The sequence below is a fragment of the Hyposmocoma kahamanoa genome, unplaced genomic scaffold (genome assembly GCF_003589595.1).
Source record: "Hyposmocoma kahamanoa isolate Upper Pololo Valley unplaced genomic scaffold, ASM358959v1 99461, whole genome shotgun sequence".
Lineage (NCBI taxonomy): Eukaryota > Metazoa > Arthropoda > Insecta > Lepidoptera > Cosmopterigidae > Hyposmocoma > Hyposmocoma kahamanoa.
The window spans coordinates 1-15,908 of record NW_020655911.1 but is presented as its reverse complement, the minus strand read 5'-3'; the positions used below and the strand labels follow the sequence as shown (position 1 = coordinate 15,908).

The window sequence follows — 15,908 nt, the reverse complement described above, 5'->3', positions numbered from 1 at the left end:
GTTTTTTAGGAGCTTTATGTGTAGCTGCTGACAGGCGAAATGAAATACTGGTTGTTTCGGGATTCGAAGGCTGGAACTTGCTGAGGTTTGATAGCTCGACATTTATTCATATAATCTTACACACTAAAGTATTTTACGGATATACATTGTCTTTCTACTAGTAGTTACTTAAATAATTAGTGCTAGAGTAGTTCATAGAGGCGCCACGGCAGAGTAGTGCGGCGCGGCGCTACTGACATGTTCGAGCATCTCGCGACTTGCGTGCGAAGGCATAAATAGGACCCGCCGCGCGCTCGCCGTTCAGTACGAGCCAATGCGTTGTGCGCGGCGGATACGTTTGCTTCTTGCAGCTACAGTTTTACTTGAACTTCAGCAGAAAAATCCATAAAATTGGAATAAATTATTTTGGTTTCCATACACATGATTACTTACTACTTAATAAGAGTCACCAATCATTTTGCTAACATTGTTCCTTATAATTAGTTATTTTTTATAATATCAAGTCACAGGACGAACAAATCGTGTGTCTGGTGATAAGCTACACACCTGGCCTTAACAGTTGTAGTGCCACTCAGAGCTTTAAATCGCAATGATCTGAGGGACACTGCCACTGCGCATGTCAGCCTGAGACAAGTTGACAAGTCCCATGTGCTTGTAGTTTCACCAGCAGCTTGGCGGCAGAAATAGGTGAGGTGGCAGTACTTCCCTGGACGAACTCTTTCACAAGGAGGTCTACTGCTACCCATTTGGGTTATAGGTGCTGAACGGGTTGAGAGCTCTGGGTAATACCTGCTGGGATGAGTGAATTATATTTCTCTGGCACTCATAGTACAGGAAATTCCTTAGTTTGAGACAATTATAATTGGTGTGGTTATTAGGAATTTTAACATTATTTTCAATGTCGTTAATGAAATCGTAAAATACGTTACTCATTTCAATTTAGTTATTCTAGCCGACAAACAAAATTAAAAGATTGTACGTCATAGCCTAAACGTTCACTTTCTCTCTCTTAACCTCTATCCACACAATGCTACACTCAGCATTCTCTGATCTCTAGCCAAGTCGTGCGCCTGATGGATTTTTTAAAATAATATCAAGTGACAGGACGGACAAGTCGTGCGCCTTATGGTAAAGCTACACGCCTATCCATAACAGTTGCACTGCCATTCAGAATTTTAAATCGCAAAAATTTAAGGGGCACTTCCACTGTGCCCGTCACTTTGAGACATAAGTTAACAAGTCTCATGTGCCTATAATTTCACCAGCACCCTTACCTTTCAAAACCGGAACACAAAAATTCTGGTATTACTGCTTGGCGGCAGAAATAGGTAAGGTGGCAGTACTTCCCTGGACGAACTCTTTCACAAGGAGGTCTACTGCTTGGTCTCTTCCAATGTATGCCTTTCCTTTCGGTCTTGTGCCTTCCTCATACAATTTTTCCCCGTCACTTCGAAAAAATCGTCGTTCCAGTGCAACACGACTTATCTTTTTTATTTTTTTTATCGGGGGGAAATGCTTTATGCATACCCTCGAGCCCGGGGAGGCTCGAGGGTTATGTGGGACTGACCCTCCGATGGAGGGCATACCCACTAAAAACCCCCGGCGCACCCCCTTGGCCGGCTGATGTGGGCACCGTGGGATCCCGAGGATTCTACCACAACGATGCCCCCGGCCACCTTGGCTTCTGCCAAAGTTCCCGCGCTAAGGAGGGGAGGGTCGGACGCTTAACCCATCCCCTCAGACGACGAGTGAGACCGTGCAATGCGGGTAAGGGATCCCCGTCCCTTGTCCGCTGGCCTCACTAGGGAATTAGGCGAGCACCCGTTCCGCGGCCTCCTTTTGCGAGATGACCTCCTCGCAAAAGAAGGCCACTGCCTCCCACGATTCCTCGCCGCTTAGCATGGCAGATACCACGCTAGGCAGCGAGAGATTTCCCCCTATAGTCGCTGCCAGAGTGCGGCGTTGCTCACTCCATCGATTGCACACCTCTAGGGTGTGTTGTGCCGTATCGTCCGCATCGCCGCACTCATGGCAGGACGTTGAGGCCTCCCTCTTGGCGACTTTGTGCAGGTAGTGCCCGAAGCAGCCGTGCCCGGACAGTACCTGCACAAGCCGGTACGTTAGGAGCCCGTGTCTCCTATCGACCCACTGGTCGAGAACCGGGCGGATCGCCTCTATGGTGCGGACGCCGTAGGGCGAATCCGCCAGACTCGTTTTCCAGCGGTCGCGCATTCGTTACGCCGCCATCCGTCGTGTTCCTTCTACCTCTTGAGGGGCAGTGCGTTCGCCCCTGGCCGATCTCTCCATTTTATAGTGGTAGACTTCGGCCAGCACCTCCGCTTCCATTTCCCACGGGGTACCTGCAAGGGCGCATGCAGCAGCCCAGGCCACCGTTATATACGCCCGGCACATCCTAATGGCCACCACCCGTTGAGGCCGGCGTAGGAGGCTCCTATTGACGGAGGAGAGGGCCTCGTGCCATATCGGTGCCCCATATAGGGCCATATTGCGTACCACGCCCGCGTATAGGCGCCTACATGGAGCACCAGGTCCCCCACATTTGGCAGAAGTCGGCCAAGCGCGGCCGCGGCGCCCACCACTCGAGGAGCAAGTTGGCGGAAATGTGCCTCAAATTTCCATCTTCGGTCCAAGACAAGGCCCAGATACTTAATCTGGGCCTTCACCATAACCGTTTCCACGCCGATCGAGATGTGGGCTTCGGCTGGAAGTCGCCATCCCCCGCCACGCCCACCAAAAACCACAGCCTCGGTCTTCGGCAGGGCCACCTAAAGCCCCAGCAGTTGTATGCGGCGGACTATTATGTCCGCCGCCACTGAAGCACTCCTTGCGACTTCCTGGTAATTGTCCCCTCGTACGGCCACCAACGTATCATCCGCATATGCGAAGATAGCCATACGAGGGAGCAGCGTCGCCCTTAGCACCCAGTCATATCCTAAGTTCCAGAGGAGAGGGCCGAGTACGGACCCTTGTGGTACCCCGCACGCCGTATCACGGGAGGTTTGGTGGCCATCCCTCGTCTGGTAGAGCACTTTCCTATCGACTAGGTAGTGCTCCACCAAGCGGTGCAGATAGGGGGGCACTTCGTGATAGCGGAGCGCCTCAGTAACCACGCTGTAAGGGAGAGTGCCGAAGGCATTGGCGATGTCTAGAGACACCACCACTACTCCTTGCCTACCTTCCTCCGCCTCGTCGATGAAAGCCCTGAGGGCTGAAAAGGCATCCAGGGTTATCTTGCCTTGACTTGCCTCAAGGTAACCGAGATCCGCTTCAAGGGCAACAATGTAGACAAATATTGGTTCCGTGACAGTGACAAATAATTCAGGTTTTTATCAGTCGCAGTCATTATCAGCGGGCCATCAAAGCTTAATTTCTTCGTATATCGATACATATAATGCTTAAAAAAAATTAATATACATAACAAAGACTTATATTTTGATCATTTTTCACAATAATAACAAACTAGTGAAGTAATTCCACAAAAAAAATTATAAAATATCATGGTAGCTAAACTACGTCATATTCAAATGAACTTAATGTTACAATTATAAAACGACATCTTTAGTCAGCCTCTGGAAGCTGTAAAGAGCCTGCCATAGTGAAGAAAAACTTTTATAGATGTCTTTTTTACAGATGGTACAACGGCAAAAAAGTCGTTGAAAACAAAAAAAATATCTGCAAGAAACACATATAAAAACTGTAAATATTGAGAAATACAAAATAAAAGAAATCATATCTTAGTAAGAAATCTATAATAAGTTTTTTTTATAACTACAAGTGACGGGAAGAACAAGTCGTGCACCTGGTAAACTACACGCCTGTCCATAACAGTTGCAATGCCACGCAGAGGGTAACCTATCACAAACTCGAAAATATTTTTGTTCGAAAAAACGTTTGTTCGAATTTTCATTACACCGAAAACCCAATTATAACGAAACAGTTGTTCAGGATATGTTGAATGTTTATCGCAAAGACACGATTAGGTTTGGTTAGGTTAGGTCAATTTAGGTTTAAAAGAAAAAACATTTTCCTCACAAAATTAGTTTCGTAGTTATGAAATTTCGACCAAACGTTAGTTTTTGTAAAAAGTCATTTCGGATTACTGATAGGTAACCCACTCAGAGTTTTAAATCGCAAAGATCTGAAGGAAAAACAAATCTCAAGGCCATAGCCACTGCCCGTCACCCTGAGACATAAGTAGACAAGTCCCATGTGTCTATAATTTCACCAGCATCCTTACCCTTCAAAAACCGAAACCCAGTAATGCTAACATTACTGCTTGGAGGTAGAAATAGGTAAGGTGGCAAGTACTTCCCTGGATGAACTCTTTCACAAGGAGCTCTACTGCTAATAAATGTACTAGTGACAATCATTTAGTGAATAACCACGAATGTCTTATAACCAAAAATGGGGAACCCTCACGCTGTACAAGCTGTTGCTTTGAAAAATTAATCGGTTATATATACATATACAGAGGTGGCAGAGGAAAACGCATGCTTCTCAATGAAGGCGTCAACTGTTTGAATCCCTATAGCGACATAGTTTAATTACTAACTAACGTATATTCGTGAATGTTAAAAACTTCTCGCTAACGGTACAAGAAAACATTGTGATAAAATCTACATATCGAAATGGTTGACAACCCTTGAAAACTCCTTAGAAGGAACCTATGCCCGTAATAGGACGTATTATTATGTTTTCATTGATATAAATAAGCCGTAAGAGACAATTTCCTAAAAGTATCTTGATAGAATATAATATGTCACTCTAGCTTTGACTGACCGTACTTACGGCCGACGTGATCGGATGATAAGTTCGGAAAATAGGTCGGTACTGTTTTACTAAAATAATATGAACTCACGCATTTTTACTAGTCATCGGGGCCTATGTGTGGAACTCGCCTGGAAAGGTAATGTAGCTATATCTACCTTAATATATTGATTTGCGACAGAATCAACACTACTGTGAAGTTTTTAGAGTGCATACATATCGGAAAAATGTTCCGCTCGCGCTACACGCGTGTAATTAATAGCGGTTACACACGGCGATGCTTACGCCGTCGCTAATATTGAATCACTAAATAATAATAATAATAACGCACACACTCAATATAGCCTCGAACTTGGGAAACCCTGTGTCGCGAGTGCCACGGACACATACATAGACAACTACAAATTACACCCAAACTCACGAGAAAAACAAATGTACGCCATACAAATATTTCTCCCGGCCCGGGATTCGGACTCTGTGTGGCAGTCCGGCATGGTAATCGTTCAGTCACGAAGGCAGTTATTATACATATAACGTGCATTGTGTTTGCATCGCAATTGCAACGCGTCTGCATCGTGGTTGTATCGCTACTTAAGTTGCGCGTGTGTGTAAAGGTAGTCGATTGCTCCCTTTTGACTGCCTGTTGACTGCTTCGCGACTTGTGTTTTGTGTGTGTGTATATGTGAACACGTATGCCAGATGCCAGTGTTAAAGAACCGTCCGTCTACTATTAATTCCCCATCAGACTTAAACTGTTTGAAAGGTAGTTCAAAGACAGTTATAAATTTATAAAAAAATGTTTACAAGATAAACTGTACGCATATATTGGAAAATGTAATTGGTTGCTTAACAATTATCTTTACAGAAACTCGTAATTGTTATCTGACTGTAATGTAAAGCGTAACGTTCCAACTTCACCGATAAAGTTCTACGAGTTTCGGAATGTAATCTCTATGTGTATGTCATTTCAAAAGTTAAATAATTTTAATAGTCTAGCGTTTTATATATCTTTATACATTTCAAAGTACAACATGTATCAAAAAGTAATACCTTTTGATGCGGGCACGTTCCATTAAACAAATTTTTGTATTTGAGAATTGGGTGATATCTCCAAATTGCGAACTGTGTGGAATTCCTGTGATGTATTTATTTTTCTATGTGTATATTTTTTGGGACATTTAATAATACGCTTTGTCTGAACCAAGAAATAGTGCCGTGAAGTTTTATATAGTATGTATCGCGGATTTTAATAAGAGATAGATTTTCATTTTAGTTTTCTTTGTTAATTTTAGTTATTTGAAATGAAGCTACTACAAGAAATTCTAAGTGCTAAGCTTCTCGCTTGCAACGCGATATTTGCGCACGTTTGAATAATAACGCACTAATAATAACGCGCACACGCTCATAGGAACCGAACCCGGAACCTCAGCGTAACAGTCAAGCATGGTAACCGTTCGGCCACAGAGACAGTAACTGACATTATTGCATTGACGTACAATTATATGGACGTCGGGTCCGCGCTAAAAAGTGTCCGCACTTGTAAGGCGCTAAAATCGTATACAGAGCGCCAAACTCCGCTTTAGTCTTCATTTGTTCGACTGACAGCGCGATACTGCGATGATATTACAATTTAAATTTCGAATAGGTTGACTTGGGACATTTTTTTCGTAGTTTTTGTATTAGACCCGTCGTCCATTTATTTGTAAGTCAATGCATTATTGTAACTTTAAGAGCTTATGGACACGGCGTATTTTATAAGTACTAGACGTAAATAAACGTCATCTGCGCTGCGTCAACGCTGTAGTGAATCGATTCAAACGCACGTAAACATCGTGTTGCAAGCAAGAAGCTTATATACTCCACTAGAGTTTACACTAAGAATTTCATGTAGTTGCTTCGTTTCGAAAATTAACTGAAATTAACAAACAAAACTAAAATTAAAACTATCTCTTATCGATATGCGCGACATACGCGCGTTCATAGGCTCTAAGGGCGTGTTTCCATTATGACGTGACGACAGATAGTCGTGCAGTTTAAAGTATCGTGGCTTATATATTTCAATAAAGTTGTTCACACATAAAATAACACGATTAACTGTCGTTCACGACTTTTTTGACGTTATGACGACTAAATAAGTAACGACAGATAATAGCACCTTCTAACGATTCTATCGTGCAAATGACACCGTGCTACCGTGAACCGATAAATTGTCGTCACGATCAGTGGGAACAGGCTAGACACGACAGTCGTCCGACAATAAATAAAACGTTACGGCATAATGGAAACGCGCCCCAACAGCAACTTTAAACACGGTATCAATTACCATTATGTATACATACATACCACAAACGCCTGCCTCCCACGGAGGTAGATAGATAACATAAATTTCCACTTATTGCGCTCATGACAAACCTTTTTCGCCCCTTCTACTCGCACCGGTCGGTCTCTTCATACATGCCCATTTATTAGTGGTACTTTTATCCCGACCTTTTTTAAGGCCATCTCAATCTGATCAAGATATGTACGTCGAGTCTAACTCTCTCCGCGTTTCTATTGACTTTCGCTTTATAAATTTGAAATGGAACTATTTTTGGCGGGTTTAAATTACGAATATTTGTTTTTTTTAACAAACCAAAGTTCTTCTCAGTCTGCCATGACCATGGGATCTCCAAAGAACCCAAAACGTTGGTTTGTTTGAAAGTGCAGACTCATAAAACTGTAAACATTTTAGAAGTGTTATACATCGAAAATTTATAAATATGTGAATAACGGAATATTAATTGAATATTATTTTAATTTAGTAAGAAGTCATTGTTATTCACACCTCGTCATTGGAAATGCTAAATTTATAAAAATTGAATATTCTTTTAATTTAGTAAAAAAAAATATTGTTATTCACACCTCGCTATTGGAAATGCTGAATTTAAAAAAATTGAATATTCTTTTAATTTAGTAAAAAGTCATTGTTATTCACACGTCGTCATTGGAAATGCTGAATTTTTTAAAATTGTATATTCTTTTAATTCGGTAAAATGTCATTGTTATTCACACCTTGACATTGGAAATGCTGATTTTTTTTTTATTTAATATTCTTTTCATTTACTAAAAAGTTAAAATTAAATGTTCTTTTTTGTAAATTGAATGTTCTTTTGCAAATTAAAAATAAGCTATATAATCTAATAAGAAACTGCCTCCGTGGCCGAACGGTTACCATAATGGTCAACCACGCAGAGGTTCCGGGTTCGATTCCCGGGCTGTGAGAAATATTTGTATGGCCTACATTTATTTCTCTCGTGAGTTTGAGTGTAATTTGCGGTTGTCTATGTCCGTGTCCATGGCACCCGCGACACAGAGTTTTCCTAGTGCAGAGCTATGAATGTGTGCAATGAGTGTGTGTGCAATAACTTTTGAAACTAAGTATGCATGGTTCAGAATAGGATAGTTTGCGTTAGTATTAGACGTAACTGGTTGATAAGCACGTTTCTTTTTAATAATACCAAGTGACTAGGCAAACAAGTAGTGCGCTTGGTTGTAAGCGACACGTCTATCCAAAACAGTTGCAGTGCCACTCAGACCTTTAAATTGAAAAGATCATAGGGGCACTGCCACTGCATCCGTCGCCCTAACATATAAGCTGACAATACCTGTAATTTCTCCAGCACCCTTACCCTTTGAAACCGGAACGCATTAATGCTCACATTACTGCTTGGTGCCAGATATAAGTAAGACAGCAGTACTTTTCTGGACGAACTCTTTCACAAAAAGCTCTACAGCTACTAAGTTAGTGATTGAATGAATGGCTATCATCACTGACACTCTATTGCCTTTGGACATTGACTTACAAATAAATGGACGACGGGTCTAATACAAAAACCACGAAAAAATGTCCCAAGTCAACCTATTCGAAATTTAAATTGTTATGTCATCGCAGTAACGCGCTGTCCGTAGAACAAATGAAGACTAAAGCGGAGTGTCGCGCTCTGTATACGATTTTAGCGCCTTACAAGTGCGGACACTTTTTAGCGCGGACCCGACGTCCATATAATTGTAAGTCAATGCCTTTGGAACTAGATTTTTGTTGAATAAAAGCAGTTTCAAAAAAATTTGTGGAATGGGGGCCCAGATCTCATTACGTAATGCAACTGTGCAGCGAGCTTTCGCCACACCCCGGACACTCCATACACCGGTCAAAAGTTAGTTACCTACTACTACTACATACAACAAGGCGCTATCTGCACACGCGCAACTGTGTGCGTGAAGTGGCAGGGTTACCCATCACTTCTCGCACTATTACGTTACGCGATGAGAGCGGCAACATAGTGAAAATTCTAGCACGAATTTGTTACCTAAAATTTTATTAATAGAATCTTAATAATTACACATGTTCATTAGGTGTTTATATCGATATCATATAATATTTTTCATTAATTTACAACTATAATAACGCTGAAGATTTATTTAAAAAATATATTAAAAGCCCTTAAAATGTTATATTTTGGACAGTTTTAAATAAGGTAACCAAGGTATTTGAAATTGCTTGTCCAAGTTTATCATTACTTAGTTAATAGTTAGGTATAACACTACGTAATATTTATAGGCAACAAAAATTGAAAATTCGTGAACCTTTGTCTACTAGCTCTCAAAGTTACGGCGTCTCATTATATTGATATAATAAATCTGTATTATGTATTACTCTGAACTAATTAAATGAAGAAAACAATAACCGAACGAGTCTCAGACAAGCTTTTTTCATCTTTCGGAAAACGAAAAATCTCCTCTCTTTAGATCGTTTAGATGATGATAAACAGCTGTACCTATACAACACAATTCACAAGTATTATAAATAATAACGTAAAATGATGTTATATATTAACGTACATGTTTCGTAATTAATAAATGAAAACTGTATACAAATAATCAAACCGTCTTAGCGCGAAAACGTCTTGCCGACAGCCTTATTGCCTTTCAGGCAATGTGACCGTCAATGTGCGGGGCATGGTGCGGTATCTAAAGATAGGGAGGGGCGGAGAGTGTCCGTTCTCGTTACTTTTTGTTCTCTGCTTTCGCTAAGCAATCGCCAAATCTTTACGCATTCGGTGTATTCGAAGTACAAACAAATACAATAGACACAAAACAAAGCTAAGAAATTTCATAAACTACAAAGAAATTCACGACATTCAAAATTAAAGGACCTATTCGAACATCTGGGCAATTATGTTCATCAAAGACTTGTATTATAATAAGCTTTGATGTTCTGGTATTGTTCTCGCTGACAATAGAACGATTTATAGACGTTAATAATATTAAATATTTTGCTACATGTTTGTATTGACCACAAAATGAAGCTTTAACATAGGATTTCACTTTGTATACCATTAGAAAACATTTTTAATTAACTAATATCTATGTACTAGCGTACTAATTCCATACACACACTGTGTTTCACCTATATGCCGTTCCGGTATACTTCATTTAGTTGGTTGTCAAACGTTCAAGATGGCGGACGCGGATGCGGTCCACTTAGATAATTAATTTACATCGATATGTTGCTCAGATTTAACTAATTGACTAATTCATGTGAATATGAATTAAAAAAATTAAATTATTCACATTCGGTAATAGTCACAAGTTTTTTTATTAATTTGAGTATTATAGTATTTGAAAATCGCGAAATAGCAAGCAAAATTTCTCAAGCATGAAATGACGCGTGTTAAAACAAGATAAAACATAATACCATAGATTAAAAGCAGCAGTCTTCCGACTGCGCAATATCAGAATATGTGTAGTATGAATGAAACAGTTTTAAGGTTACTATATAAATTTAATAATTTTAAAAGGACTTGGCTGCATGGTCTAAAGATCGTTGCCTTTCCGTAAGGAAAAGCACATAATAATAATTTCAACAACTCGACTGTATTTTCTTCTTTTACACAAATTTGTTTTTCTTTTTATTCTCATCTGGTATTGCATAAATGCTCCAAAAAATATCACTACAAAAATGGAAATAACCTTTGGCGCGTGCCTGCCAATTTTTGATGATTTGTCTGTTTTTGTTTTGATCTGTATTATTATAATGATGACGATAATATTATCTCAATACTATCTGCCTGTCTAGCTCATTCTCAACAGATATAGACTATCGCGTGTGTACACGGTACTACGGTACTGATACTGACAAAATTTCATTCTAAAACAAAACACTGCACTATTCATAGTCTTTTATTTGGAACATATAATTTCTGTGAATGTTCTTGTTTTGAAAGATTGAAGTCTGATTGGTTTGAAATATTTTCTCTTTTTGTTTTTAAATAAAGAGATATTAAGAAAAACAGGAGTCTACGTAAAACAGAAAAAATTGGCAATTGATCTACGATACAAAACAATTTAGGAACCTGTGATCTAAATTGTTGCACCGCGTCAAAGTGTGTGCGAAAGCATGTTCAACATGAGCCACATCTCCCAAAGAAAAAGATGAGGCGTTTTTCAAGCGAGTCTAATGAGACCCGTGAAGGACTGAAAACCATTAGCTTTGATCTATGACTAGATGAATATACTATAGATTTGTCAATTCTACGATTTATGTCTAGACAAGTATATTATTCGAGTCGCTCGAGAACTGGCAAACGTTATTATTAATAAATAGTGTTAAATAAAGTGCAGGCAAAACTAATAGTTTTATATTTCAAAAGCACAGAGATATGCATACTTCATTGGACATATTTTGAGTAGTGTGTTGCCACAAAATATAACCCATATTTAACATTAAATCTAACATATATTTTAGAAATCTTGCCTATTAATATAACCAAATAAAGAAAAATATAAATGCATATTTAATCTTCAATTTATTAATTCAACAGAGAACAAAGTAATATTTTTAAGGGTGTAGGTGAAATTGCTAGTAGGTATGGGATTTGTTAACTTATGTGCCAGGGTAACCTAGATCTTTGCGATGTAAAGCTCTGAGTTGCACTGCAAGTGTTATGGACAGACGTATCTCTTACCACCAGACTTACGACTTGTTCATTCCATGACTTGGTATCATAAAAAAAGTTGTAGACGAAAAGCATTCTCGGTTTATTCTTAATTTTAAGTTTATCCTGTCATCCCGAGGCTACCATCTTGTCTTCCGTCTCTTGTTTTTGTGTACAACAGAGTTTGTATTTTATTGTAATGAAAGGGTCTGCGTTTTGAATCACGTGCAGCACGAGACTTAGACTTCCATCTTTTTTTAATGAAATTAAGTGACGGGGCGAACAAGTCGTGCACCTCGTGGTGAGCGGCACACCTATCCATGACAGTTGCAGTGCCACTCAGAGCTTTAAATCGCACAGATATGATGGGCACTGCCACTGCACTCGTCACCCCGTAACATAAGTTGTCAAGTCGCAAGCGCCTGTAATTTCCCCATTACCCTTCAAAATCGAAACGCAATTTTACCATTACTGGTGGCAGATATTAGTAAGATCTGTTGTTCTTCTTTTACTTTCTGTGACCGTGAAAGATGTAGCAGGTTTTTTATCGTCAACTCAATAATTCTTTTATATATAGGTACTCATTACTTCATCTATTCGAAAAAGAAAATTACCAAAAACTTAATGTGAAGTTTACTCATACTTTATCCGAACTACAAAACGATTATAATAGTAGTGTATGTGACTCTTACATAATGAAAGGCGTGAAAAATACGAGTGAGGGTTTATCATAAAAATATCTCACGAGTGTTTTAATGCCTAGTACAGTTATATACACTGCTTTATCTACACACATATTATAAGCTCTGTGTGATGTGTCCAGGAACCGCATGTTACGGCTGGCGAAATGGCGGCAAATAAAAACTTTTCTCACGCATGTCACACAACCGTAGTTTTTATTTTTAATTCATAGACAAACTAGAATGGGCCCCAACTATCATATCGTTCGATATCAAGTAACGTGTGAAATTGTCAAAATTGTTTGCTATTGTCATTTCATTTCGAATAAAACTTCATCTCGACTTATATTAGAATTGAGGTTCAATCAAATTGTTTTATTTTTCAGAGACGTTTGAAATTTGAATGTAATAATAACATCGAATTCGATGTTATTTTAAACAATAATAACATTTTCACAGATAAGAAATTTGTTCTAACAAAACAGTTCACCTTTATGCTGGTCGTAATTTGCGGTTTTTGAACACATTTTATAGAGTTTATGATATGTGTGTAGATAAAAACTTTTATTACTGCCATGTCCAAGAAACCTGAAACGTTATTGATTTCCTCCCTTCTCTTTGACGCTCCGGCAAACATTTGCCGACATACCCCTGGGGAACTTTACACCTAAGTGCACCAAACGAGTAACGACCAAAATTTACGACTGCCGAATATCTACAAATCCAAAAGTTTTCCCGACCTTTCTGTTCCACGTAAAGCTTCTATCTCGCAGAAAGATTCAGTGAGATTGTTCGTATTAAACTTCAGTTTGTAATAATTATAACTTTTAATTTAAAATAAAAACCGATCTCAAAAGTTTAACTGCCTCCGTGGCCGAACGGTTACCATGCTGATCTGCGACGCAGAGGTTCCGGGTTCGATTTCCGGGCTGGGAGAAATATTTGAATGGCCTACATTTACTTCTCTCGTGAGTTTGGGCGTAATATGTGGTTGTTTATGTGTGCTGGGCTATATATAAAAACAAACAACATCCGCTTTCGATGTGTTTGTTACCGCAATAATATGAAAGTCCTTGTCCAAATGAATCATATGAGTCCAAAACACAAGGTAGCTACTGTGCACTCTTGAGGAGTTCCTCTCATCAGTCTGCCATTTCCTCATTATCAGATTAGCTCCAGCTCACCATATCGTTTTATATTCATTGAAATTTAATCTTTTTTTTAAAGATATATGAGTTTGCATTTGACCTCCATCTCACCTGGTGGAATCGCTTGGAAATGTCGCATTAATTGAGTAACATACACACAAAAATACAGTCGTATTTAATACTTCCTCTTTTATAAAGTCGGTTAAAAAAGGAAGAACAAAATTCATGTCGCATGATTCAAAACTTTTTGCAATAAAAAAGTGCCCACTTGACCTCTATCATACCCAATGGAAAATGACTAACGAGGTCGACAATTGAGCATGCACACCTAAATGATGCTTTCACTCTTGCCTTGAAAAAGCTCAAGTTATATCGTTCAGGGAATATGTCTGCAGGTAGAGAATTCCACTCCATAGCCATTCGCCATATAAATGCGGAAGCGTAATGCTTCTTGCGAATCCTTTGAATATCAACACCATAGTTGCGGAACCCCAGTCTACGTCTAGTCCCCCGATGGTAGAGAGGATTTTGAAACTTTTTTCCGATAGAATCCATATCTAATTTCCATAAACTTTTTTAGACATGTGTGAATCCATTTTGTCCTGTATTTACAGTATCGTAAGTGCTATAATGCCAATGGGACGTGGAAGAAGAAATCGCCGTAGGTAATGTACAAGTAAGTTTTATTTTTGCAAGCTTAAGTGGAGTGGTACAAGAAAAATAGCACACACAAATGTCCCACAGGGTGGAAGTGATCACCGTGCAGCCTGTCACCGTGCGAATGCCAATAAATAACGTTACTAGAGTTTCTGCCAGCTCAAGTCAGCTGTCCCGCAGTGGTGGAAGCAGTAATTTGACACTAGTTGCCTAATAAAATGCAGTATTTTTAACTGTTTTTTAGGACACTTTGAAATTAGCCGCTGATGGCCTTGACAGCACCACCGGATGAAAGTGCGAGCTGAAGACTCTTAACCCGTTAACATTTTTAACAAAACTCCTCAACTGTAATTTGTTTTTTGTAGGTGGAGGGACGGGTACCTACGCTTCCAAATGTAAGGCTCGCAGAACACCAGACGAGTCTTCCATCTCGGACTCCTCTATGCTGGGCAATAAACTCCACCGAGTCCGCTGCCCTAGGACCACATCCTGGACAGGAGGAGGACAGGACCTAGGATAACACACCCTCAAGTGTGAAGCTCAGTGGATGCTCCCCTAGCCCCCGCGGCAGATCTGTTGGTAGGTTCCGCTGTAACACTGATCGTGCATCCGCGTGGACTCTCCGAAGAGAGTCCCTCGGAGCGCCTATCGTAAAGGCCAATTGACTCAAATTCGGCCGCGGAGGACAGATCGAGCGGCAAACGACACACCGATACATCTCTACCCCCGCAACCCTCCTCTCCGCGTACATCCGCGCAGACCCGCTCGACGCTGACCAAAACGAGCCCGCGCGGAACGCCCTCCTCCACAATGGTAGTGAACACTTCATCATCTGCATCATCAACCTTTTATATGTCCCACTGCTGGGCACGGGTCTCCTTTCAGACGAGAGTTTAGGCCATAGTCTGACACGCTGGATCAATGCGGGTTGGGGACTTCACACGTTTTCCGAGGGTTGTGAACCTTCTTCAACGTGCAGGTTTCATCACGATGTTTTCCTTCACCGAAAAGCTCATGATAAATTTCAAATTATATTTCGCACATAAATTCCGAGAAACTCAGAGGTGCCAGCCCGGATTCGAACCTACGACCTTCTGCTTGAGAGGCAGTAGGTCAAACCATTAGGCTATCACGGCTATCTTTTTTTGTTTCAAAGTAATGGCTAGTGAACACTTATATAGCTCATTTCAGGATACACGTAATGCCATCTATTGGTGGCGCGCCATACTAAGCTGCAGTAGTGGCGTTACACTGCTCAATATTAATTAATGATTTCTTGAAAAATATCTTGAAAAACCTGTATGTCGAAGAATATTCACAACTCTTAAAAGACCATTGAAGAGATCCGTGCCCAGCAGTGGGACATATGGATTGACGATCATTATAAATAATTTATTCGCCGATCTCTAATATCATATTAGAAAATAAATTTGCGTCTAAATTCTTAAAATTAGTTTTATTTTTATGTTAAATATGCTTGCGCAAATATTTCTTCGAAAAACTTTTTCAATCATAACTTAAAGTGATTTAGGAGATTCTATATAGGTACGCATAACATGTAGAAAGTTATACGTATTAGTAAGAAAATTGATTTGTCATCTTCTGTCGATTAGAAAGGTACATTGCCCAGAAAAATCATTCCAAGGAAATGATAAATCCAT

The 15,908-nt window shown here is 39.9% G+C and overlaps 1 protein-coding gene across 1 annotated transcript; it reads right to left on the bottom strand.

The window, feature by feature from the left end:
• Nucleotides 1–1,809: 1,809 nt before the first annotated feature.
• LOC113239098 lies at nucleotides 1,810–2,232 on the bottom strand. The gene has a single exon (XM_026475963.1). The coding sequence runs from the start codon at nucleotides 2,230–2,232 to the stop codon at nucleotides 1,810–1,812; it is 423 nt and encodes a 140-aa protein (XP_026331748.1).
• Between the last annotated feature and the right edge of the window lie 13,676 nt (nucleotides 2,233–15,908).